The sequence below is a fragment of the Dromiciops gliroides genome, chromosome 4, assembly GCF_019393635.1.
Source record: "Dromiciops gliroides isolate mDroGli1 chromosome 4, mDroGli1.pri, whole genome shotgun sequence".
In the NCBI taxonomy this organism is placed as follows: Eukaryota; Metazoa; Chordata; class Mammalia; order Microbiotheria; family Microbiotheriidae; genus Dromiciops; species Dromiciops gliroides.
Genome location: NC_057864.1, coordinates 223142162 through 223169540, shown reverse-complemented (window position 1 = coordinate 223169540; position 27379 = coordinate 223142162). Strand labels below are relative to the sequence as shown.

The 27379-nt window shown below is 36.9% G+C and overlaps 1 protein-coding gene across 1 annotated transcript in view; it reads left to right on the top strand.

Moving 5' to 3' along the window:
• Positions 1-26110, top strand: part of DHRS7C (dehydrogenase/reductase 7C) — a 56089-nt gene extending 29979 nt beyond the window's left edge. Inside the window, exons 4-8 of the mRNA XM_043964765.1 lie at positions 1376-1586; positions 7965-8057; positions 20760-20915; positions 22764-22968; positions 23909-26110. Of these exons, the coding sequence (XP_043820700.1) occupies positions 1376-1586; positions 7965-8057; positions 20760-20915; positions 22764-22968; positions 23909-24164 (921 nt within the window). The 3' untranslated portion in view covers positions 24165-26110. The remainder of the gene's footprint in view (positions 1-1375; positions 1587-7964; positions 8058-20759; positions 20916-22763; positions 22969-23908) is intronic.
• Positions 26111-27379: the final 1269 nt, after the last annotated feature.

Here is a 27379-nt window from a genome sequence, read left to right as displayed (position 1 = left end):
TCCTTCCTCTTAACAGTCATTACTTTCATAACTGTCATTTCTTGGGTTTAGAGATTTTTGAAAAGGTATTTAATATTTTCTGCATTTTCTGTATTAAATATTTGAAAATGTATTTACTCTGGGGGCAGCTAGGTGGCACAGTGGATAAAGCACCAGCCCTGGATTCAGGAGGACCTGAGTTCAAATCTGGCCTCAGACACTTGACACTTATTAGCTGTGTAACCCTGGGCAAGTCACTTAACCCCCATTGCCCCACAAAAAAAAATAAATTTTAAAAAGAAAAAAAGAAAATGTATTTAATCTGGGCAGAAAGTCAGGGTTCAACTGGATCAGACTGTTAGGTAGGGTCAGTAGATCAGGTTTAGCCTATCTGTTTTTCTTTGTTAAAAGGGAGTTTTTGACTTGAGGAAAAAAGGAATTTTAAAGCTATAAGCATTCAATAAAACTTGTTTTGTAAATATTGCTCTTGAATTTCCAGGGTCCTACCAGACAGTTATATTTATTATCACTGGTCGTTCAAAGGACAGAACTAGATAGAAGTTACAAGGAGGCAGATCTGAGCCCAATGTAAAGGGAAACATTTCTAACAATTATGCAAAAATATAATGGACTACCTTTGGAATGTAGTGAGCTCCCCATTGCAGGGATCAGAGATTGGATGACTTTTTGTTAGGATGTTATAAAGAAGATTTCTCCTTCACACACAGGTTGGACTAGTAACTTTCAACTCTGAGATTCTGTGGCAGAACATTGGATTTGGAGTCAGGAAGCTTGGGTTCAAGTCTTCATGCCCATACTTTGTAGTTGTGTTAACTGTGGGAAAGTTTTTTAACCTCTCATTGACCCCAGGCAACTCTGTAAGACTAAAAGTTACACCTGCCTAATGTGGAATTATGTTTCACAAGACTGCACATGTGTAATCTATATCAAATTGTTGGTCTTCACAAGGAGGAGGGAGGGAGGGGTCAAGGAGAGAATTTGAAACTCAATTTTTAAAAACAATTTTAATTGTTTTTACACATTATTTGAAGAAAATTAAGTAAAATTTTTAATTAAATAAAAATATATTACTAATCTGCATTGATTGGGAGAAAGGGAGAAGTCATTTTCCACATGGGAATTCATTACATTGATGAAATTACCGGTCTGAATGCCACAACAACAACAACAAAAGTCTATGGAATTATTATGAGACTTAATAAACTATAAAGTACTGTAGAGAGTTGAGATGTAAGTTTGAATTATGGTGAATTATTTGTCTAACCGGCTGTCTCCTTAAAAGATCCAGCCATTTTTGGTGGGGGGGGAACACTCATCTCTCCTGAATGGGAAACTACCCCCATGCTTATCCTATCTTTTTGGTTTGTTCATTTAGACATTTACACCAAAGCTGGTCCTCCTGGATCTTTCAGACATCAGTTGTGTCCAGGATGTTGCCAAAGAAATCTTAGATTGCTATGGGTGTGTGGACATTCTTATTAACAATGCAAGCATGAAAGTGAAAGGCCCTGCACAGAATATCTCCCTGGAGCTTGACAAAAAGATCATGGATGTCAACTACTTTGGACCCATCACACTGACCAAAGGTATTATGGCTTAGACCTTTTCCCCAAGAATTTTCAGTCTTTGATTTCCAGGAAATGGTTCTTTCTTATTGATACCCTGGTAACTATCCACTTCCTCCTTTTGCAAATGATCTCAGTTCACAGGGTGATGAGAAAATGTAGTATAATGTAGTATATGAAAATACAAGATGCACACATTCAATGTGATATAAAGGGTTAGAATTCAGGAGCCTCAGGATCTGTTCATAGCTCTGCCACTAGCTTGATGTCATCCTAGCTGTCATTTTCCCCATCTCTAAAATTAAAACATTGGACTAGCTATCTTCAGCCTTCATTTGTGATTTTTTTCATCCATCCACTCAACAAACATTTATTAAATGACTACTATGGGTAACAATGTAGACACAGAAGAAGATAAAAAGATAATTAAGAAAAGTCCCCTGCCCTCATGGAGCTTACTTTCTAACAAGGGTGATATAGTTCAAATCATCATTCTATATAATTAGCATGTATCTATACATCAAATATCTGTCATTTTATTAATTGGGTAACTTCATCCACCAAAAAAGATCATATTCCATCCATACCTTAGTAGATAAGTCTTAGAGAATTTATGAAGGTTCGGATAGGTTATGAATTGCCCATGATGATACTGGTAATTAGCATTAGAGATGGAATTTCAACCTCTCTCTTTCTGACCCAGAAATAGATTAAATGTTAAAATAAGATAGATTCAGAACTGGTTGAATGGCTCATCTCAAAAATTAGTTCTTAATGGTTCTGTGCCAAAGTGACTGGAGGTCTCCATTGGAACATGCCTGGGATCTGTGCTTGGTCTGGTGGGGGCAAACATTTTTTAACACTGACTTGGATATGGGCATAGATGACATGTTCATCAAATTTGCAAGTGATACAAAGCTGGGAGGGATAGATATACAGGGAATGACAGGATCAGGATCCAAAAGTATCTTGACAGATTAAAGGATTGAGCAGAAACTAATAAAATAAGCTCCAATAGGGATAAATGTAAAATATTATCCTTTGGATAAAAGAAATCAACCTCACAAATATAAAACTTGGGTTTTAGTGGACTGCTGGCTCAATATGAGTCAGAAGTATGATGAAGCAGCCAAAAAAAAAAAAAACCCATCTCTATTTGGGGCTACATTGAGAGAGGCAAAGCATACAGGAATAGGGAGGTGACAATCCTATTGTACTCTGTCCTTGGAAGATTTCATCTGGAGAACCATTTTCAGTTCTTATCATCAAGGTTTAAGAAGAATATTGACAAATTGGAGATTTTCCAGAGGCAGTCAACCAGGATAGTGAAGAGCCTTGAGTCCATTCATAAGAGGATTGGTTGAAGGAACTGGACATGTTTATCCTGAAGAAGAAAAGATTCAGGAGAAACACAAGAACTGTCTTCAAATATGTTAAATGCTATCATAATAGAGGAGGGATAACATTTGTTCTGCTCGATCCCAATGGGAAGAACTAGGAGCAATAAGTAGAAGTTACAAAGAGGTCAATTTGGCCTCGATGTAAAAGAAAAACTTAACAATTAGAACTATCAAAGTAGAAGGAGTTACCTTGAGTAGTGGTTGTTTCTCCTTTCTTGGAGATTTTCAAGCAGTGGCTTCACTACTATTTGTTAGGTATATTTATTATAGTGAGAATTCTTTTCACTTATAGGTTGGATAAGAATGCCTCTGAGATTCTTCTAACTCTAAAATTCTATGATTATATAATTATTACACATTACTCCCATCTCTGCACTTAATCATTCAGACATACTACCCAAAACTCTTTGTCTTTGTGCTAGCTGCCCCACTCCTCCCCTCTTTTCCTTCCCATTATCCCCTTGTGCCTGGAATGCTCTGCCTCCTCCTCTCTGCTTTCTGGAATTTCTGTTTTCCTACAAGACTCAGCCCAGCACCTTCTGCAAATGGCCTTTCCTGGTCTCCAGAACAACTAGTGCCTTTTGCTCAAGGACACCTTGCATCCGATTTGTACATCTTTTGAAAGCATTTATGTGTGTGTACATTGCCTCACACATTCAAACATAAGTTCTTTGAATTAGATAGTTTTGCTTTTGCCCTTATATTCCTAGCACCTAATACCAGCACGTAGGAGGATCAGGAAAGACCATAGATAGTAGATGGTGCTTGAGTGAAGGACCGCCTGTAAAAAACCCTAGAAGTGGAAGCTGGAATAATGTATACTGGAAAGAGCATAATGTGAAAGAGAGAAATTTAAAAGAAATTTGTAAAAGGTAGGCTGGAGACAGATTGTGAAGGGCTTTTAAAGCCAAGAAGTGTGTATGTTATCATAGGGGTAATAAGGAACAACTAGACTTTTCTGAACAAGTAAATTACATCGAGCAATATTAGCAATCAATAAATTAATAAATCAATCAATGTTAGCAACCAATCAATTAATAAATCAATCAACCAGTGTCCACTAAGGACCAACTATGTGCCTAAGCGGCCTCATGCATTGCAGGCTGGCTACAGCATCTTGGAAGGTTGGGGTTATTAAGGGATTGTGAACTTGTTTGCTTTTGGTGTTTTTTATAACTATATTTCAATATAATAAGTTGCCTTTGTGATATTACACATTCTATTTCATGCATTTAAAATATTACTCTGAGAAGTGGGGTCTTTTGGCTTCACCAGATTGTCAAAAGAGTACATGACACAAAGAAAGTTAAGGGGCAGCTAGGTGATGCAGTGGATAAGGCATTGGCCCTGGATTCAGGAGGACCTGAGTTCAAATCTGGCTTCAGATACTTGACACTTATTAGCTGTGTTACCTTGGGCAAGTCACTTAACCCTCATTGCCCTGTAAAAAGAAAGAAAGAAAGTTAAGAATTCTTGTTTTAAAGGAAAGATCACTGGAACCAGAGTAGAAGAAGACATGGGCTTGAGTCATGCTCTGACACATCTCCTCTCTATTGTATCACCTTGGAACATTACAGATGTCATACTTTAACACAAACACCATCAGCTCCCTCAATCTAGGGACCATCAGCTCCCTTCACTAATCACTTTCAGTTGAATGGACAAATCATGAAGAAAATTCTCCCGTTGCAGTTCTTCCACAAGCGCTGTAACACTTCTGGGCAAAAGTCTATCACCATCTTATACCTATAATCATGTGACAGATAATGTTAAAAGGAAAATTCTTTGTTTGGGCATTCACCCTGATTGAAGAGGCAAACCTCAAGGAAAAGAGAATTAAAAGAGTTCTTCAAACATATGACAAGATAGAAAAAAGTTTATGGGGCAATCACCTGAGATGAGCAAGGGTTTCAAGATGGAGCCAATTTTTATTGATAGTTTTCATAATAATATAAAGATAATTTCTATAGGTTGAGGTCAGCAAAAGGGGACGGGCCTTTGCATCTCCATGCCTTCCCAATTGTGTGTATGTAATGTTTAACAGGTAAAAACAGGTAAGGAGTGACTTGTTATGGTGAATAGCAGGTAACAAAAAAGTTGCAGACTGACTGACGCCTTTCCCAACACCCAGGTCTGGGAACAATGAGTCAGTGAGTCAGCATAACTTTCAATAATACTCTGTGTGACCCTTAGCAATTCACTTAACCTCTCTTAGCCTCAGTGTCTTTATCTGTAAAATGAAGATAATAACAGAATGTACTTCATAGAGTTGTTTTAAGGCCCAAATGAGATAACATATGTAAAACAAACCTTAACATACTATAAAAATGCTATTATAGGAGAGACAGTGTAATGTAACTGAAAATGAACTGGTCTTGGAATCAAGAACACACTCCACTGCTTACTATGTGACTTTGGCCAGAATACTTAATCTTTGTGAGGCTTATTATTATTGTGACATGAAAATTTGGAAAGACATAATTTCTGGGTAGTCATTTTATTAATTCTGCCTAGCAAATAATTAATAAAAGGGTGGTCATTTGGCTTTCTCTAATAAACCAAAGATGAATCATGGAGGCCAGTCAATACTTATATGTCCTTGGAAGAGTGGGTGTTAACAATTCATGAGAAAATGAATATTGTAATGAGAAGTAGACTTATTCTAATGAGGTGCTGGGAACATGACTTTGATTATGCCACTCATGAATAGAGAGAGATTCATCTTGAGCCAGACTGCTCCCATGTCTGCAATCTATCCTCCACCCAGTCAGTGAACAATGAACAATAGTGGGTTAAGAATTCCTTCCACCTGGTTAAGATTGTCTGGGTGGGGTAAATTTTTGGGCAAGGTCAGAAATGTCCTTGAGAGACTGGGCTTTGAATGAGGAAATAGAAAGGGAAAACTTGCATTCTAATTTAATCATTGGTTATTAATATAAGAGAGAAATAATCATTTCTCTGATTATCAATTAGAGATAATGAGCCTTGCCCCACTTAGCACACAGTGTTTGATGTGAGCATAAATATATAAATGGAAATATATGTGTGAGGATAAATATATAATATATAAATATTCATTTCTATTATTATTATTATTATTATTATTTTGATGTCATCATTTACAAACTTCAGACTTCTTCCTAAGCAAGCTATAGCCATATCTTTCCCCTTTTCTTCCATATATGTCATTATTGATAATTCATAGGCAACAATACACTATTGGGTAAATTACCTTGAATGCAACAAATTACTGTACCATAGGCATGAGATTTTATTAGGGTCCAAATTCTATATTGTTGTTCAATTGTTTCAGTTGTGTCTGACTCTTTGTAACCCCATTTGAGGTTTTCTTGGCAAAGGTACTGGAATAGTTTATCACTTACTTCTCCAGCTCATTTTACAGATGAGGAAACTGAGGCAAACAGGGATAAGTACCTTGTCCAGAGTCACACAGCAAGTCAGTATCTGAGGCTGGATTTGAACTCTGGTCTTCCTTACTCCAGGCCTGGTACTCTGTCCACTGTGCCACCTAACTGCCAAATTCTATGCAATTAGAGGTACACAGAGTAGATACCAATTTTGCTCAGTATAGAGAATAAATTTTAATTTAAAAGCCTTTGGTTTTAGAAAATAATAAGGATTCATTTTTCTATTACCTTCTAAGGTTGATGGCCTTGGAACCTAGTTGTTCTAAACTGTCATTTTGGAAAATAGTTGACTGTGCTCATCCTCTGCTAACAGAGACCTTAATGCTTTAATGTAGGACTTCTTATCCAATGAGTCTGTGGATAAATTTCAAGGGGTTTGTGAACTTGGAAGGGGAAAAAATACATCTTCATTTTCACTAAGCTTTAACTGAAATTTATTATTCCCTTCAATTCTTTAAAAAACCTTGTTCTGAGAAAGGATCCATAGGCTTTACCAGATTGCCCCCGCACAAACACACACACACATACACAAAAAAGATTAAGAACCACTGTTTTAAGGTGTTACCCATGGTTAAGGATATTAACATTTAATCATAAAGTCCCAAAGACCACGAAGCCAAGGAAATCCAAAAAAGAATATATATAATGGTACAATTTCAGATACTGGAAAAAGTGGGTGAAGGAATTTATAAGCAAGAAATCCTCCAACCACCCCTCAAATTACATCACATAACTGACAATCCAGTATACCATAAAGCCAGAGGCTAAAACCCACAATCTCAGTTTATCCAAGTTTCACAGAGTAAACCATTTTCCCACTCACTCCATTATCTCATGGGCTACCGGGCCTCTTCACAATGATTTCTAAGACACACAAGAATTTTTTGACATGAGGAGGAGAAACACCTAACTTCTTCAGGAGGATTGTGCTTTTCTTTTAAGCTTTTATCAAGTGCCTACTATGTGCTAGGTGGGCACATAGATGGCACAGCAGATAGAATGCCAGGCCAGGAGTGAGGAAGATAAGTCTTCCTGAGTTCAAATATGGCCTCAGACACTTACTAGCTGTGTGACCCTGGGCAGTTCATTTAACCCCTATTTACCTCAGTTTCCTTATCTGTAAAATAAGCTAGTAAATGACAATCCACTCCATTATCTCTGCCAAGAAAACCCCAGAAAGATTCACAAAGATTTAGACGCAACTGAAACAACTGAACATCAACAAAAGTGCACCAGGCGCTGTGCATTTTACAAGTATTTATTACCTCATTTTAGCCTCGCAACAGCTCTAAGAGGTCAGTGCTATCATCATCCCCATTTTACGGATGATGAAATGGAGGCTAAGAGAAATTAAGTGACTTCCTCAGGGTCACACAGCAAGTAAGTGTCTGAAGGTGCATTTGAACTCATTTTCCTGACTCCAAGTCTAGAGCTCTATCCACTATGCCATCTAGCTGCCTTCTATCTTAGTCTTATTGTTATTCTTAGCCAGGAAAGAAACTTATAGGTAACATCTGGTAACTTATAGGTAACATTTATTTCAACGTAACCGATGTTTCTGTATTTTCCAGTCCTGCTTCCCAACATGATCTCCCGAAGAACAGGACAGATTGTATTGGTCAGTAACATTCAGGGGAAATTTGGAATTCCACTTCGAACTGCATGTAAGTTGCTAAACCAAAATGTAGGATTATGTGAGACTGCAAACTGAGATTTGCAGCCCTAGGGTGTCTTTTAGTTAACTGGTTTCCAAATGTTCTTGAACATGTACCCAACCGGTAAATACCCCTAATATACATGTATTACTCAACTAATGTTATATACTTTATAAAATATTCTAAATAGAACTATTTAAAAGAATGAAATGGAGATGAAACATTTTAAATGATATAAGATTTCATTACAAATATAAAAATCCTTCTTATAGGATTATAAAGACTAAAAAGAGTATTTTAGTTAAACCAATGTGGTTGAATATGCTTCATTATTTAAAAAATATCTTGACACTTAGAATATACAGTGATTCAAAGGTCTTGTTCTAAATTCATTTTATTTTGCTACTTCATTTTAATGGCTGTAACTAAAAAATATTTCACAAAGACACATAGATCCAAATAGAAGAGGTGTGTCATTGGCCTTGTTTATTAAAATCATGATACTTTTTTCAATCCCATTTACTAATTATTCAAAAAATTGATTAAATTATTCTATCAAATTTCAATTTTCCTTGATTTCAGGTACAGGGGTGCGAATGGGGATAGCATATGGTCTCAAAAGATCAGGTCCAGAGGTCTACCCATTCCAGATTAGGAAGAAAAGGCTGAAGCAGGGCAGATGGCAAGATGCCCGAGTAGGCTCTGGTTTCTTGGTCATGGATGACCTTTATTTGCTTCTAGGTTGTTCAGTAGGTTTAAGGGGCAGAGGTGTTTTGGGAACAGGGTTGCAGATGTGATAGAGTTCTGTTCTTGGCCATTTCAACCTCACTCCCACTGGCAAAAGCCCAGCACAGGTAGCAAGCCTGCCTGCTTGTATGTATGCCTGGGGGCAGGGGGAAGCATTCCTGGTCAACCATACCCCAGAATTTATATTGAACACAGACAGGAGGAAAGAGAACAGCAAAAGCAGGCAGCAGCTGCAAGGGGATGGAACAACTGTGCTGCCTTCCTCTGATCTCTTAGATTCTGATATTTTAAGATCTGATATTTTAGATTCCAGCAGACTATATAGCACATGAAGACTCGCATGCATTCTACTTTGGAGAGTACTGTTTTTGTCATTCATGCTTTCATTTTACAAATATTTGTTGAGAATTTATTATGTACAAGGCTCTATGTTGGGCATCGTGCAGTTTTCAAAGACTGATAAAATAATCCATGCCTCTTAAAGAGTTTACAATATAGTAGGTAAGAAATGATGAAAATATCTCTAACCTCAATCTCCTCTTCTCTATTTCTGCTTATATGGCTCTTGGACAGTTCTCCATTTCTACCAGCCTGGTCCCATGAAGCAGCCTTCTAACACACCTTCCTACTTCCAATCTCTCCTATCTCTAATCCATCTTTCATAGGGAAAACAAAATAATCTCTCTTTTATACAGATCCAATCATGTCTCTCTTCTTCTAAGAAGAGAGGCTCCTTACTATCTATTGAGTAAAGTTCAAACTTCTTTGTATAGTAAAGGACTCTGTAGCCTAGCACTACCTAGTCTTGTCAGCCTAGAGGATTCATTTATATCCCCCTCCCCCAAAGACCATACTTCCCTGCCTTTGTATATTTTTCTTTAGTCTGCCTCCTATTTCTGAAATGTCATATCTTCCCCCATGTAACCTGCTGAATTCCTACCCATACTCTCTCACTGAGAGAGCTATCCCAGGTAACAAAGAACAAAAGGAGCAACCAACACATTAACTAACTATGATGGAATATGTGATGTTTCACACCAATAAAGACGGAGGTGCATTTTTTTTATTCTGAACTTAACAAATACCAAATAAACATTTCCATTTACAAAATAGAACAGGGAAAAAAAGATGACACATGAAATGACAAATCTCATCTCTATTTACAGCTTACTTTTATTTAAAATATATCATTATCTCAACCTTTCACTTTCAAAGCTTTCCTGCTTGTTTATGATCCTATCTACACTTCCTTCAATTCTCTTCTGTGCTTTAAAAAATTCTTCAATGACATATTTAATTCTTTCTTTCTCATGCATATGGAAATCCATCCTATCCTGGATCTCTTTTTCCCTAATACCCATTCCCAATTGTGGAAAAGAAAAAGAAAAAATATATTTGTACAATTGTCATAACAAATATGCAAAACAAATAACCTGCATCTTAAATTCATCATTCCTCTGTCAGGAGATAGTCAGCATGCTTCCTTATCAGTCCTTCAGAATTATGGTTGATCATGGCATTGAGCAGAGTTATTAAGTCTTTACAATGTTTGTCTTTACAATGTTGTTGCAATTGTAGAAAATGTTCTTTAGATTCTATTCATTTAAATCTGTGTAAGTTCATTCCATTCTTCCCAGGTTTCTCTGAAATCACCCCTTTCACCAATTCTTAGGTTGCAATAATACTTCATTAATTCATAGATTATAATCTGTTTAGTTATTCCCCATTTGGGAGGTATCTCTTAATTTGGGAAGGGGAGAAGCTGCTATAATTATTTTTGTATATGTGGGTGCCTTTGATTTCTTTGATGTATGGGACACTTTACTCCCCAAAATGTACTCTTCAAACCAGTGACACTGGCCTCTTGGCTGTTCCACAAGCGAGATACACCATTTCTTGGCTCTGGGCATTTTCTCTGGCTATCTCCCTCCTTGGTTCCACCAAGAAGCTCAATAGACCTTCCTAGATTCCTTTAAGTTCAGCTAAAACCCTTTCATTTTCTCCAAGTCTTGCCCAACCTTAACCTGTATATAGCTGGGCTTGTGTATATTTGTTCGCATGTTGTCTCCCCAGTAGATTGTAAGCTTTGGGAGGGCAGGAACTGTCCTTTTCCTCTTTTTGTATTCCTAGCACTTATCACAGTGCCTGTCACACAGTAGGTGCTTAATAAATATTGATTGATTGATTGATTGATATAACTCAAGCAAAGGGTATTCACAGTTTAGTGACTCTGGGGGCATATTTGCAAATGACTTCCCAAATTGCTCATTCACAGCATCACCAAACAGTCCATTAATTAGTGTGCTTGTTTTCCTAAAGACCCTCCAATACTGTATTTTTTTCTTTTTTGTCATCTTTAACAATCTTGTGGTGAGATAGAACCACAAGTTGAGTTTTCTTCTCAACTTGTATTTCTCCAATGTAGCTAATATTAGAAGGGAAACAGTTAATGGGTAAAAAAAAAAAGTCTTTGTACCAAATTTTTCTGATAAAGGTCTCATTTCCAAGATATAAGAAACCTATTCAAATTTATAAAAATAAGAGCTTTTTATCAATTAATAAATGGTCAAAACATATGAACAGGCAATTCTGAAGGGAAGAAATTCAAGCTATCTATAACTATATTAAAAATGTCCTAAATCATCAATAATTGGAGAAATGCAAATTAAAATAACTCTAAGGTTTTACCCATCTCCTGACAGATCAAGTGATGAAGTAAATCATAAGATGAAGTAAAGAATAAGACACATAACTTTAGAAATAGGTCAATATAGGGATTCATTTTGCTTGCTTTTTCATATTTGTTACAAAGGTTTTCCTTTAAAAAAATGAGATGAAGAAAAATGTTAGTTAATTGAAAAAATAATTTTAAAATTATTTGCACTTCTCTAGTTATTGGTTTTTGGAATATTTTAATGTGGTTGTTGATAACTTAGATTCCTTCCTCTAAAAATTGACTCCATGGGGCAGCTAGATGGCACAGTGGGTAAAGCACTGGCCCTGGATTCAGGAGGACCTAAGTTCAAATCCGGCCTCAGACACTTGATACTTACTAGCTATGTGACCCTGGACAAGTCACTTAACCCTCATTGCCCTGCCCCCCCCAAAAAAAATTGACTCCATGTCCTTTTATCATTTGGCTGTTGGAGAATAGCTCTTGTTTTTATAAATTTGTATCAGTCCCTTATATATCTTAGATATGAGATTGTTAGCAGGAAAAATTTTTGCAAAAATTTTTTCTTAGTTAATTATTTCCCTCCAAATTTTAGCTTCATTGGTTTTGTTTATGTGAAAGCTTTTTGATATTATATAATCAATATTACCCATTTTATCTTCTGTGAAGTCCACTCATTTGGTCATGAAATCTTCACTTCTTCATAGTATTAGAGGGTGCATTTACTCCTCTCTTTTTGGAAGCCAACCTCATGGGTATTATAATTATGCAGCATTTAGTTGTGCTAGGAAGAGGCAGTAATATTCTTTCCATTTATATTTCTGTGGTCATTATACATGGTATTGTCTTAGACCTGGTTACTTCTTTTTGCATCAACTTAAATAAGCATTCCCATACTTCTCTACATTATTTATATCAGGGCTTCTTAAACTTTTTCCACTCACAACCCTTTTATTTCACAACCCCTTTTTATCTGAGAAATTTTATACGACTCTGGATATATAAGTATATAAAATAGGTATACATAACCTTTTGCCATTGCAAAATTTTTCATGACCCCTGCAATCAGTTACGTGATTCTATATTTGGTTGTGACCCACAGTTTAAGAAGTTTTGATTTATATTCATCTTTTCTTATAGTAGCACAATAATAATATTCCATTCCATTCATTACCACATATTACTTAGTAATTCTTCACTTGATAGGCATATACAGAGATGCTTAATTCTTATTTTACTTATATTTTTTCTGCCAAGAAAAGCCATCATTGCACTGGAAAATGACAGGGAAAAAATGCCTGATAGGCAGTCGATATCCAAGACAAGTATGAACTGGGAGCTCTGGATTTTAGCTATAATATTCCTGGGAATTTTTATTTTGGATTTCTTTCATAAGGTGACTAGTAGATTCTTTCCATTTCTACTTTGCCGTCTGGTTCTAGGATATCAGGGAAGCTTTCTTTTATTATTTCTTCCATAGTTTCCTTTTTTAACAAGATTATTAAATTAGCTGGTGAGGAGGATTGTTTAATAAAGCTTCATTTTTTTAGTCATTTTTCAATCATATCTAACTTTTCATGATCCCATTGGGCATTTTCTTGGCAAAAACATTGGAGTAGTTTGCCATTTCCTTCTCCAGTTCATTTTACAGATGAGGAAACTGAGGTAAACAGAGATAAGTGACTTACCTAGGGTCACATAGCTAGTAAGGGTCTGAGATCATATTTGAACTCATGAAGATGTGTCTTCCTAACTCCAGGTCCAGCATTGTATCCACTATACCAACCTTGCTGCCCCTAGATAGAATTTACCTAGATTTTTAGCAAAGTTTTTGATGAAATATCTCATATTATTCTTCTAAGAAAGATGGAAAAATGTGAATTAGACAATAATACAATTAGATGGATTCTAAACTGCTTGAATGACCCATCTCAAAGAGTACTTGTTAATGGCTCAGTGTCAGTATTGGAGGAAATCTCCATTCTTCCACTGAGGGTCAGTTACAAACTGTGCTTAGCCCTGTGGTGAAAAATATTTTCAGATTTGCAGATGACATAAAGCTGGTAAGAATACTTAACACCCTACATAAAAGCGTCAGGATCCAAAAAGATCTTGATAAGTGAAATCATTGAGCTGAAATTGATAAGATGTACTTCAGTAACAATAAATGTAATGTCTTACACTTGAATTTTTAAAAATCAGCTTCATAAATGCATTATTAACAATTTGTCTGAAAAATATCTGGAGAGTTTGATTGGCTTCAAATTCAATATGAGAGAGCAGTGTGATAGAAAAGCCAAAAAATAATGATGATTAGGGGAGGCATAGTTTCCAGGAACAGAGAAGTAGTAGGCAACTCTAGTGTACTTTCCTCTTGTCAGACTTTATTTGGAGAATCATCTTCAATTCTGGACATGATAGTTTAAGAAGAGCACTGAGAAGACAGAAAATGTCCAGAGGAAGATTACATATTCAAGGATGGTAAAGAGCCTTGAATCCCTGTCCAATGAGGATCAGTTGTAGGAACTAGAAATATTTAGCCTAGAAAATAAAGACTAAAAAGGGAATGGGGAAGAAATAATTACTGTCTTCAAATACTGAAGCACTGTCATGTGAAAGAAGGAATAGAACTTTCTATGTGACCCCGAAAAGCAGAACTATGAGCATGGAGCATTTAGGCTTGATGTTGGGAAAACCTTCCTAGTCAGTAAGTTATCCAACAGTAGAATGCATTGCCTCTGGAGGTGGTGGGTGTTCCTTCCTCATAGGTCCTCAAATGGAAGCTGGATGACAACTTATCAGGTATGTTATAGCAGGGATGCTGTTATTGTTGTTGTTCAGTCATGTCAGAAGAGTCCTTCATGACCCCACTGGAGGTTTTCTTGACAAAGATACTGGAGTGATTTGCCATTTCCTTCTCTCCAGTTCATTTGACAGATGAGGAAACTGAGGCAAACAAGGTTAAGTGATTTGCCCAGGGTAACACAGCTAGTAAGTATCTGAATTAGATTTGAACTCACAAAGATGAGTCTTCCTGTCTCCAGACCCAATGCTCTATCCACTGTGCCACCCAAATGCCCTTATTGCAGGAATGGGTTGGGTAAGATGTGCACTGAGACCCCCTTTTAATCTCTAAATATTCTTCATTCTGTGATACTTTATTGTCAATTCTTTGCATCTACAAGAAAAGAACTGCTATTAATATTTTGGTGTATATTGTACCTTTCTGTCATTGACCTCTTCAGGATATATGGCTAGCAGCAAGATCTCTGGGTCAAGGGTATGGACATTTTAGTCACTTTCCTTACCCATCATTTAAAAGCCCAATTCAAATGCAACCTTCTCCCCAAACATTTCCCTCTTTTCCCTCCCTAACTTCACAGTGTTTTGTTGTTCTCTAGTATATTTATCTTGTATTATTATGTATTTTAGTTACTTGTATAGATGTTTTATCTCCCTGATAGAATGTAAATTCCATAAGTGCTTAGCTAAAGCCCCTTGAGACTCCCCCAATACCTAGCAACACACACAGTAGCAGCTTAATATATATTTCAGAAATTGTTGAATTTGTTGAATCTGCACAAGTTACAATCTAGGCAAAAGACACTAAGTGCTAGATAAATAGCATTGCCTTGTCTTAGATTTAGAAAAGAATTGGTAGCCCCCTGGTACAATCTGCACCTGAATGATAATTCCCTTTATATCTTAAGTCAGTGAACACCTAGTCTAGCTTTTGCTTGAAGACCTCCAGTGAGGGGGAAAATACAGTCCATTTCTTACTAGCTGTGTGACCCTGGGCAAGTCACTTAACCCCCATTGCCCTGTAAAAAAAAAAAAAAACAGTCCATTTTACTTTTAAACAGCTCCAATTCTTAGGTGATTTTTACTTGAAGTACAGTACTGTTATGTTGAGAAAGAAGATATCATCATTCATTGTTGTCATGGAAGGCTTCATAGGGTAGATGATCTTAAAAGACAAGTAGGAGATGAAATATGGCATAAAAAGGGAAAATAGACTAGAAATAGGATATGGAAATAATGCTGGGATAGGGCAGAAGTATGGTGGGGAAAAGGATGAATTTAGTCACATTTTGTAGAGTATTCAGTTTTTTCCCCATTTTTAGAGACTTGAACTCTCCCCCCACCAAAAATTGGTGATTTTTTTACCTAGTGAGAAACCTCTGGGTCTAGTTGAGTGTTTTCATTAAGTATTAAGACCTTTCCAGGGTCCAAAATTGGTGGGGTTTGGGGCCATTTGTTTTTATGGTCCTTGTTGAGCTATCTGCAAGGGATAATATAAGGACAGAGACTGGACCTGTGATTACACTAGTATAGGGGACTCCCTTAAGAGAAAGCTTTTTTATAGTCTTAACTGAGAGGCTAAGTGACTTGCTCATGGTCAAATAGGTAGTATGTGTCAGAAGTAGAACCTTAACTCAGGCTCTGTCAGATGAACATTTACCTTATTTTATGTTGAACCAGGCCATAAAGGTATTTCCCAGCCATTTCCATACCACATCTTTATCTCTTCTAGCACCTTTTATGTGTTGTCTTCACTCATTAAAATGGAAAATCCTTGAGGGCAGAAATCATCTTGCTCATCAGCTCCCAGTGTTTCAACAATCTCCTCTGTGTAGAAAACTCCCAGTTCTATATATAATCTGTCTTGTGATCTACAGGCCCACATTACCAATGCCTGTTGAACATCTCCAATTAGAATTCCCATAAGCATTTCAAACCAAGCATATCCAAAGTAAATCTCATTATCGCCCCCCCCCCTTTCCTCTCTTTCTAATATCTCTTTCTATTCAGGGCACCCACCCGCCCTTCCAGTTACCCAAGTCTACAACCTCCAAATTATCAACTCTTCCCTCTTTCTCCCCATTTACATCCAATAAATAGCCAAGTCTTGCCCATTCTACCTCAATAAGTTCCTCACATGGCTAAATGAGATAAATTCTGTCTATTCTTATGACCACCCACCTTGTTCAGTTTCTCATGACCTCTTGCTTGACTAATGTAGTGATTTCCTAAATTGTTTCCTTCCTCAAGTCTCTCCCCTTTTCAATCTATCTTCCACATAGCAGCCAAAGTGATATTCCTAAAGTATAAACTTGAATATGTCACTTACCTACTTAAGAAACTCCAGTAGAGCCCTCTTCTTTTTAGAATTTAAAAGCCCTTTACAGTATTGTTCCTTAATATTCCTCTATTCTGCACCATACATTCTAGCTGAATTGTCCTGCTTTCTGTTTCCCATACACAATATTGTATGTCCTCTCTTCATGCCAGTACAAAGGCTATCCCTCACTCCTGCAATCTATTCCTTCTTTACTTCTACATATTAGAATTCCTATCTTGGAAGTCTGGTGAAGCCTATGGACACCATTTCAGAATAATGTTTTTAATTTTATAAATTAAAATACATAGGATTGCAAAGGAAATCAAAGGTTAATGAAAATTAAGACACAATTTTTCCTATCTAAGTTCATGGATCCCCTAAAATTTATCCATATACAGAGATACCATGTTACAATAAGAGCCAATTAACCAGCCAAGATGGCATATTAGGGACAGTCACCCAGCTGAACTCTTCCAACATTCCCCTCTAAACATCTTTAAAATAACACCTCAAATCAACCTTTGGAGTGGCAGAATCAACAAAAGAACAGGGTAAGACATTTTTCCGGGCTAAAAAACTTAAGAGTTAGGCAGGGGAAGTTTGTGACACCAGAGAGGAGGTCTATTCAGAGTCCACACACACAGTGGCAATGGAGGCCGCAGCAGCACCTTAAAGAACTCTCAGCCCAGAAACAGTAAAGGGTTTGGATAACTGGTCAGAAAGAAAGCTTGGGACATGCCTCCCCACCCCCAGGTTAGGAGAGCCCAACTTTAACAAAGTACAAAGGTAAGAAATAGGCTAGGAAAATGAGCAAACAAAAAAATGATTATAAAAAGCTAGTATGGTAGCAGGAAAGACTAAGACATACACTTAGAATAAGAGAACTGCCAAAAAGTCTCAAAGAAAAATGCCAATTGGACCCAAGCCCAACAAAAATTCCTGGAAGAGTTTAAAAAAAGATAAGAGTGGTACAGGAAAAAAATGGTAAAAGAAATGACAGTAATGCATTGAAATTATGAAAAGATAATTAAAGCTTGGTAAACGAGGTATCAAAAAATACTGAAGAAAATAACGTTGCAAAAGGCAGAATTGGCCAAATGGAAAAAGAGGTACAAAAGCTCACTGAAGAAAATAACTCCTTAAAAATTATAATTGGGCAAGTGGAAGTTAATGACTCCACAGGATATTAAGAAACAATAAAACAAAGTCAAAAGAATAAAAAACAACAGGAGAAAATGTGAAATATCTCATCAGACGAACAATTGAACTGGAAAATAGATAAAGGAGAGATAATTTAAGAATCATTGGACTATCTGAAAGCCATGATAGAAAAATGAGCCTATACATCATATTTCAAGAAATTATCAAGGAAAACTGCTGTGATATCTTAGAAGTAGAGGGTAAAATAGAGATTGAAAGAATTCATTTACCAATCACCTCTTGAAAGAGATCCAAAAATGAAAACTCCCAGGAATATTATAGCCAAATTCTAGAGCTCACAGGTCAAAGAGGAAATACTTTAAGCAGCCAGAAAGAAACCATTCAAATACTGTGGGACCAAGTCAGGATCACACAATATTTAGTGGCTACCACATTAAAGTGTTACAGGGGTTGGAATATGATATACTGGAAGGCAAAAGATCTAGGATTATAACCAACAATAACCTTCCCAGGAAAATTGAGCATAATCCTTCAGGGGGTAAATGGATATTTAATAAAATAAGGGACTTTCAAGTATTCCTAATGAAAAGACCAGAATTGAATAGAAAATTTGACATTCAAAAAAGAGACTCAAGAAAAGGAGAAAAAGGTAAACACGAAAGAGTAATCATGAGGAACTTAATACAATTAAACTGTTTATATTCCTATGTGGAAATATAATACATGCAACTCCTAAGAATCTTAACATTATTAGGGCAGTTAAAAGGACTTTACATAGACTGAGGTCATAAGTGTGAGCATATTATGTTGAAATTATCTCCATTAAAATGAAGGGGTGAGAAAAGGATGTACTGGGAGAAGGGGGAAGGAAGAGGGTACGGAAAGTTTTCTCAAATAAGAGAGGCATGCAAGAAAGAACTTTTACAATGGAGGAAAAAATGGGGGGGAGGGAAATGTCTGAACCTCACTCTCATCAGAATTGATTCAAAGAGGGAAAAATGCATATATACTCAGTTGTGTATAGAAACATTACTTACCCAATAGGAAAATAGGATGAGAAAAGGATGGGTGTGGGAGTGATAAAAGAAAGGGCATATTAAGAATGACAGTAATTAGAAGCAAAATAGGCCTTTGGGGACTGACAGGATTAAAAGAAAGAGGGAGAATAAGAAACAAAAGAACATTGGATGGAGGGAAATATGTAGTTAGTAATCATAACTGTAATACTTCACCCATTAAACAGAAGCAGATAGCAGAATGGGTTAGAAACCAGAACCCAACAATATATTGTTTCAAAGAGAAATATACTTGAAAGAGAAATACACATACAGAGTTAAAATAAAGGGCTGGGAGGTAGCTAGGTGATGCAGTGGATAAAGCACTGGCCTTGGATTCAGGAGGACCTGAGTTCAAATCCAGCCTCAGACACTTGACACTTAACTAGCTGTGTGACCCTGGGCAAGTCACTTAACCCTCATTGCCCTGCAAAAACAAAAAACAAAAAACAAAAATAAAGGGCTGGACCAGAATCAAATATGCTTCAGCTAAAGTAAAAAAAAAAACAGGGAAAGCAATCATAATCTCAAACAAAGAAAAAGCAAAAATAGACCTAGTTTAAAAAAGATAGTCGTAGAAAGTACATAATGTGCTAATACTAAAAATTACCATAAATGAAGTAATGTCAAAAAAATCTTACTGTAAGTTTCTCTGATAAAGGTCTCATTTCTCAAATATACATTGAGTATAGAGCTAGGTCAAATTTATAAAAATAAGAGGCATTCCCTAACTGATAAATGGTCAAAGAATATAAAAAGGCAGTTTTCAGAAGAGAGAATCAAAGCTATTTATAGTCATATAAAAAAAGTTCAAAATCACTATTGGTTAGATAAAGGCAATTTAAAATAACTCTGAGGTACCACCTCACACTTAACAGAAAAGATAAATACTTAAGGGAATGAGGAAAAAATAAGTACATTAATGAACTGCTGGTGGAGTAGTGAACTGATCTAGTCATTCTGGAGAACAATTTGGAATTGTACCCAAAGGGTTATAAAACTGTGCATATCCCTTGATCCAGCAATAGTAATACTAAGTTTGTACCTCATAGAGATCAAAGGAAAATGAAAAAGGATCTATATGTACAAAACATTATAGCAACTCTTTTTGTGATGGCAAAGAACTGGAGAATGAGCGTATATTCATCAATTGGGGAATGGATGAACAAGTTGTGGTATGTGATTGTGATGGAATATTATTGTACTATAAGAAATGACAAAGGAGATGGGTTCAGAAAAACATTGGCAAGACCCATGTGACCTAACGCAAAGTGAAGTGAAAAGAACCGGGAAATCATTGTGCACAATAAGAGCAATGTTTTAATAATAATCAAATGGAAAAAGACTTGGCTAATCTGATCAATAGAATGATCTAAGACAGTTCCCAAGAGGCCATGATGAGAAATGCTATCTACCTCCAGAGAGAGAACCAATGAGCTCTGAGGTGAAATTGGAAGTATAATTTTATTACTTTATTTTTTCTTGCTTTTTTTCTGGTATGGCTAATATGGAAGTATATTTTGCATAATTTCAAATGTATAATTGATGTCATATTGCTTATCTTCTCAGTAGATGTGAGAGGGGTAGGAAGGAGGGAGAGAATTTGGAACTAAAATTTAAAATGGAAAGAATATGTAAAATAAATTATAAATTATAAAATCTTTAAAAGAAAGAAAATGAGATGCCAAAAAAAAAAAAGAACCAATGAACTACTAGACCTTTATGACAAGATGTCAGTCCCTTTGCTAGAGTGTAAGTGGATGTGTATAGGTATGTCTCAATGGGACAGTCTCCTTAGGGAGATTAGATATCTCCTCCACCTCATGCCATCAAGACAGCCCTAGAAATGGCACATTATCTTTTGCAGGTATTCATCCTTGAAACGCTCTCCTGTAGAATAGAAAAGAAGAAATGGGGCCTTTCTGTTCATTTCTGCTTTGTTTGTCTTCTAGATGCTGCCTCAAAACATGCTGCCCAAGGCTTTTTTGATTGTCTCCGAGCAGAAGTGGAAGAATTTGAAGTGGTCGTTAGCACCGTGAGCCCAACTTTCATCAGATCCTACCACATGTATACAGAAACAGGGAACTGGGAAGCTTCTATCTGGAAATGTGAGATTTATGAGTTACACAGGGAGTGGGTCAGAGGGACAGATTCTGGAAAAGACCTCTTATCAGTGCTTCAACCACCCTTGACTTTTTAGAATAGCCTTTTTCTGCTGAATCCACTATTTGGGGTTGCAAATTTTCTGTCACCCGCTACTATTTTTTCTGTAACAACTCCTATATCATAGTACCAACATTCAAGGTACATTTCCATTGGGAAGGGATCATGTGGCTATGGATTGAAAGACTTGGGAAGTTCCTAGCTGTAATATAGGTCAAGAACCTGGGGGGGGGGGGAAGAGCAATGGAAAGATTGGATCTGAGACAGGGGTTCTGTGACTTTTTAAAAAAATTATAATTGTATTATAATATAACTAGTTTCCTATATAACCCTATATATTTTACTTTAGGCATTTAAACATTTACTGAGAAGAGATCCATGTGCCTATAGATTGCTGAGATGATCCATGACACAAAAAAGATTAAGAAAGTCAGGTCTGAGATGAGTCCTATCTATCCTAGGTGCACAAAATTCTTAGAAAGCTTGAGCATGAGTTATGTCATGGAACTTGGAGCCAGGAGGAATCTGACCATCATTTTATATGAGAGAAAACTGAAGTCTAGGGAGCTGACTTTACTTACTCTAGGTTATAAAGCTAGTGAGTGACAGAACTGATGTTCGAGCCCAAGACCTCTGAATCCTAATTCAGTCCTAGTTCCACTGAGACTCTGGAAGGGATTAGAGATACCACTGTACCCAAGAAAGGTTCAAGGCCCAACGTCCTCTAGAGAAGTCCTAGGCATGTGTCCCTGCATTCTGGTTCCCTGTGTGTGCCTCATTCCCACAAGTGCTTAGGAGTTAGGATCCAGAATGACCCTGCCAGCTCCAGAGCTATCTTCTCTGGCTGCCCTAAATCCTAGGATGCAAATCATAGTGATTTGTGAATTCTCTGGAATCTGGGGACAGGGCAAAGACATGGTCCAAGTGGGTTGACCAATTCACCAAGCATGGTCCTAAGATGAATATCATTAGTTTGGGGATATGTTAGAACACAATTCCCTCAATTCTCACTTCTGCCTCACAGCCCCCCATCCTAAGCTAGAAAAAGTGAAACTGAGAAATATTAGGTGGTAATGTGGTAATATATATAATACACACACATATGTATATATATATATATATATATATATATATATATATATATATATATGAATGGGGTGTGGCGAGAATCACTAGATTTGGAGTCAGAGGACTTGAGTTCAAAAACTGGTTTCTAATAGCTTCCACCATTAAAAGCTGGAGACCCTAGTTCTAGTTCTAGTTCTAGTTCTAGTTCTAGTTCTAGAACTCAGACCTTGAGCAAATCACCTATACTCTGGGCCTCAGTTCCATCATCTTTGAAATGAATGACTTGTGTTATATATTTTTAAAGTCCTTTCCTACTTTTCTGATGCCCAAGGTTTCTGTAGAGTATTATGGAGTTGGACCAATTTCTATTCTTTTGGTACTGTGCCAACTATTCTTACTTAAGAATCCATATAATTACCCTTTCTTTGGTATATAAGAAGCTCTTCTTTCTGTCTTTGATCTCCTTGGGGAACATGACTCTCTCTGAATCAAAAAAATACAGACATTTTTAGTCATTTTGAAAAATATAATCCCAAATTGTTTTCCTGAAATGCTGGAACAACTCAAGTTCTACCCACAGTGTAACCATCTTTTCATAGCCTATCCAACATTGACTGTTTCCATTTTTTGTCGTCTATACCAGTTTGCTAAGTGTGAAATGAAAGCAGAACTTTTTAAATTTGCATTTTATTATTAATTCTTTTTCCCTCTCCTTGGTCTCCCAGTCTTTTTTAGAAAGTTCACCTATGGTGTCCACCCTGTGGAAGTAGCTGAAGAAGTGATGAAGACAATAAGGAGGAAGAAGCAGGAGGTTTTCATAGCCAACCCCATCCCCAAGGCCGCCATCTACATTCGCACTTTTTTTCCAGAGTTCTTTTTTGCTGTGGTGGCTTGTGGGGTCAAGGAAAAATTAAGTGTCCCAGAGGACAGGTAACATGATGATGACCAGATAAGTCCTTTTGCCGTGATGGAAATAAACTGTTTTCTGACAGGGATTGAGTGGTTGGTTGTGACTCAGCACAGAAGTTGCCCTAAGCACAAAGACAACTTTATGTTTCTGATCCAAAGCCTAGTAGAAGGCACTGGTCACTGCAGATAGTGATAGATCTAGCACCAGCAAAGAGACTGTTTCTACTTGGCTTAATCCCATAGGTGGTTGAACTCCATAACAAGACCAGAACCCTACTCCCTTCACCCCCAGCCCTGATGGCTGACAACCAGAGAAAAGGGTGCCTTTGGTGTACCAATTACACAGGGAAACAAGCCACTCACACCAACTCAAGCAAGAAAACATACTGAATTCACACTAAGCAAAACTTCTTTAAAATAGCCCAAATAAGCTATTAAATTCAACAGCCTAAGGTAATGATTTCTGACTCAAATTTGTCAGTATTGCATGGTGTCTGCAACTAGCTCAGGATTTTTTAATAAAGTTCTCAAAAGAAAATGTAATTTATTTCACCTCAATTCAGAAAGCCTCCATTAAGTTTCCCATCTGTTGCTTCATCCTAACCATGGAAATGATTCTGGGTTCTGGAAAACTATGCCACCAAGTTTTGGCAGGTCCTTCCAAGCTGGAAAGGCTCTGAATGCAGACCCAGTAATGAACTGTGTTTCTGTCATTCAAAGACCAGAAATGCAAAGAGCTAACAGACCAAAGGGGTCAACCAGCAAGTCAAATCAATAAGCATTTATCAAGTACCTACTACATGCTAGGCACTATATATAAATGCAAACAAAAGAAAAAATAATCCTTGCCCAAAAGGAACTTTCCTTTTTTAAATTTTATCTTTATTTTCATTTAATTTAATTTTATTATTTATTTATTATTCTTTTACTTTATTATTTATTTTGTTACTTTTATTTTCAGGTCCAAATCCTCTCCCTCTTACCTCTACCCCACCACCAGTGAGAAAGCAAGAAAAACAAAACCCATTACAAACATGTATAGTCAAACAAAAGGAATTCCTGCAATGGTCATGTACCCTCACCCTCCTATAAGAAAACAAGTCATACATAAGCTTTATTCTGCACTTAGACTTTATTTAGTCCATCCCCTCTTCTGGAGGTGGGTAGCATATTTCATCATGAGTCCTCTGGAACTGTCATTGGTTCCATTGTATTGATATGAGTTCATAAGTCATTCAAGGAGCTTACATTCTAATGGGAGGAGAGAATAACTAAGAGTTCTCTTAGGGAGTGGGAGGAAATACCTATGTGAAGCTATGGAGGAGAAATCAGGAGCACAAAGAGCCACGGGAGGAAGAAATTTTCCATAATGCATAGGCCATTGATACATGGAAAAGTTCAAACGGTCAAGAGCAGAACTGGGAGGGGAGTGAAGGAATGAGCAGAAGGCTAAGCTTGATACTTTCTCAAAGCAGAAGGAACTCGCCAATTAGAATCACCACCAGATGATGAATTTTGTCAGCCACAGAAACTAAAAAACTATCAATTATGGCATGGAGGGAAGAGTTTAGAGATGGAAGGGATCCTAGAAATAATTTAGTCAAGCTTTGTTTTTATTTTATAATGAAACTTTTTATTTTATAATGAAATTCATCTTCTGGAACATGAAATTGTTTGCCTGAAGTCACAGAGCTAGTAAATAACACAAGTGTGATTTGAATACAGGTCCTCTGATTTCAACTCTGTTGTTCTTTCTATGCTGCTCTGATCATGGAGACATGCCATGTCATAGATAGAATTGGCTAAGAGGACACAGGACCAGAGGTCCTTCTGCATTTGGCTGATTCCACAAGTCTAGATAGATGGGTGAAATCTGTGGTCTAAGAGGAGAAAGTCAACAAGATTTGCACTAGTGAACAGACTTGATGAGTTTCGCTCTACTGCAAAGATTATTTTTTCTCTGCTATCTTTGGTAATGCCTGTCTTGTTGAAGGTGGTTCTAAACCACAAAGTGAAGAATCTAAAAAAAAGAGATGAGACCTGCAATGGAACCCTGCCCCTAGTGGAGCATGACCAGAAGTACCATAATCTCTTTGCGGTTCTCATACATGTAAACAAGCAGGGCTTTGTACCTTCATGAACAGTAGATAAGAGTTTTGCAGACCTACAGCAAAGAGAATTCCAAAGGTTAGGTGTTTCCATGGTAGTGTCCACTTTTATTCACTTCCTCTCTTCAGTTTGAATTATTTCTTCTCTCTGTAGCAACATATCTACCATCTAGCTGCTAACTCCCTGAAACCTCAGTGGATTGATATCTCTCTAAATCCATGGAAATTAAGCCACCTATACCTTGTAATTGCCTGACTGACTCAGAATCACAGAACTGAAAGGACCTCAAAGGTTATATTGTCAAACTCTTGCTCTAGAACACATCTGACAAATGATCTTCCAGGCTTCACTTGATTGCCTCTAGTGAACAAGAACCCACTTCCTCCTTAAACAGCTCATTTTACTTTGGAATAGCTCTAATTGTTATAAAGTTTATTCCCTATTTCAAGCCAAAATCTGCCTCTCCTGTCACTTCCACTTGTTGCTCCTAGAAGAAACAAAGATGGTGATTTGGAGGGTTTAAGAATTGTGAAGAAAAAAAAAAGAATTGTGAAGAGCAAAGAATGAGATTTAGGGAACAGAAGGTATAGAAGGGAGGGAAGGGGAGGATGAAGAGTCTAAAAGAAGTTGGGGAATTACAGATAAGGGCAAAACTTAAGAACAAAGTAAAATATTCGCATAAGAAAAAGAAAAAGAAAAAGGAGAACTCAATGTAAAGTGGGAGGAAGAGTGGGAAGGTAAAGTGGGAGAAAGAGTGTCCTACTCTTTTGAGTAGGATACAAGAATAAGTAATGAACCAAGAATAAAAAGCGAAGAGAAAAGGAAAAGGAATGAAGAAGGAGAAGGAATCCAGGAAGAGGATTCCAAAGGGGGGGGGTATGAACAAAAGGAGAACCCAAGTAGAAATCAGAGGAAAGGTAGGAAGATACAAACTTAAGGAGGACATCAAAGAGGTGGAATCAAGAAGGAAGATGAAAGAAGTGAGGGGGAAATGGAAGAAGAGATGAGGACCCAAGCTAAAGTCAGGAAAAAGAAGAAGGGGGTAAAGACAAAAGAAGAAGCTCTCCCCCCCAAAAAAAAAGAAATTGAAGAGGAATAAAAGAACTCAAGAAGACAAGGGAATGTAACAGGGGACTATCCAATAAGGCCAGTCCTTATTAGCTGAATTCTCTGTACAGACTTAGAAGCCCTTCTCTCCCTTACAGGAATGAAGCGATTTAAGGACAAATCAGAGGATTAAGGAGCACAGAATCTCAGAGCTGGAAGTGATCTCCATCTAATCCAACTCATCACTAAACAAGAATCCCTTCTACAAAATACCTAATAAGTAGTCATACAATCTTTGCTGAAGAGCTCTACTCAGCTTTTGTATGACTCTGTTAAGAAATTTTGCCTTATATTTGACTCCTTGTGATTTGAATTTAATTCAACATTGATTAAGCACATATTATGTGCAAGGCACTGTGTGAGACAGTGGAGATACAGACAACAACAACAACAACCCTCAAATGAAATTATCTCTGACCTCAAGGGTTTTACATGAACTTTCCTAGTTCTGTCTTTTGAGGACAAACAGAATAAAATCAATTCCTATTTCAAATGAAAATCCTCCAAATACTAGAAAACAGATAAATATGTTCCCCTAAATCTGTTCTTCTCTAGATAGACTTTGCCAGTTCTTTCAACCAGTTCTAAAAGCACTTCACAATCCTAGTTGCTCTCCCATGGATGTTCTCCAACTTACCAAAGTCCCTCCTAAAATGTGGTCCCCACACAGTATTCCAGATGTGATCTGACCAGACAAAGTACAACAACACTGTCAGCTCAGAGACTGTAAAAAAGTGATATAAAATCATATTTGCTTTTTTCAATGCCTTATCACATTATTTACTCTAATTGACTTTGTAGTCTGCTAAAACCAGACCTCTTTTTCAACAAACCATTAACCATACCTCCCTTCTTGTAATTTCGAAGCTGATGGTTCAAACCCAAGTGTAGTACTTTATGTTGATCTCTATTAAATTCCATTTTAATAGATAAAAGCCAATGTTATAATCTGTGGAGATTTTTTTCTGATCCTATCTCTAACATCCATTAGCTATTCTTTTGAGCTTTGTGTGATCTGCACATTCAATTAGCATGTTAAGTAAGACTTTATCAAAGTCACTGATGAGTGTTAAATAGGACAGTACCAAGGATAGAACGTCATGTCCCTCCACTAGAATTTTCTTTCCATTTTGATATCAAACCATTGGGTCCAGCCATTCATCCAAGTTTGAATCCATGTGATTGTATCCTGTTCAGTCCATACCACCACATCTTG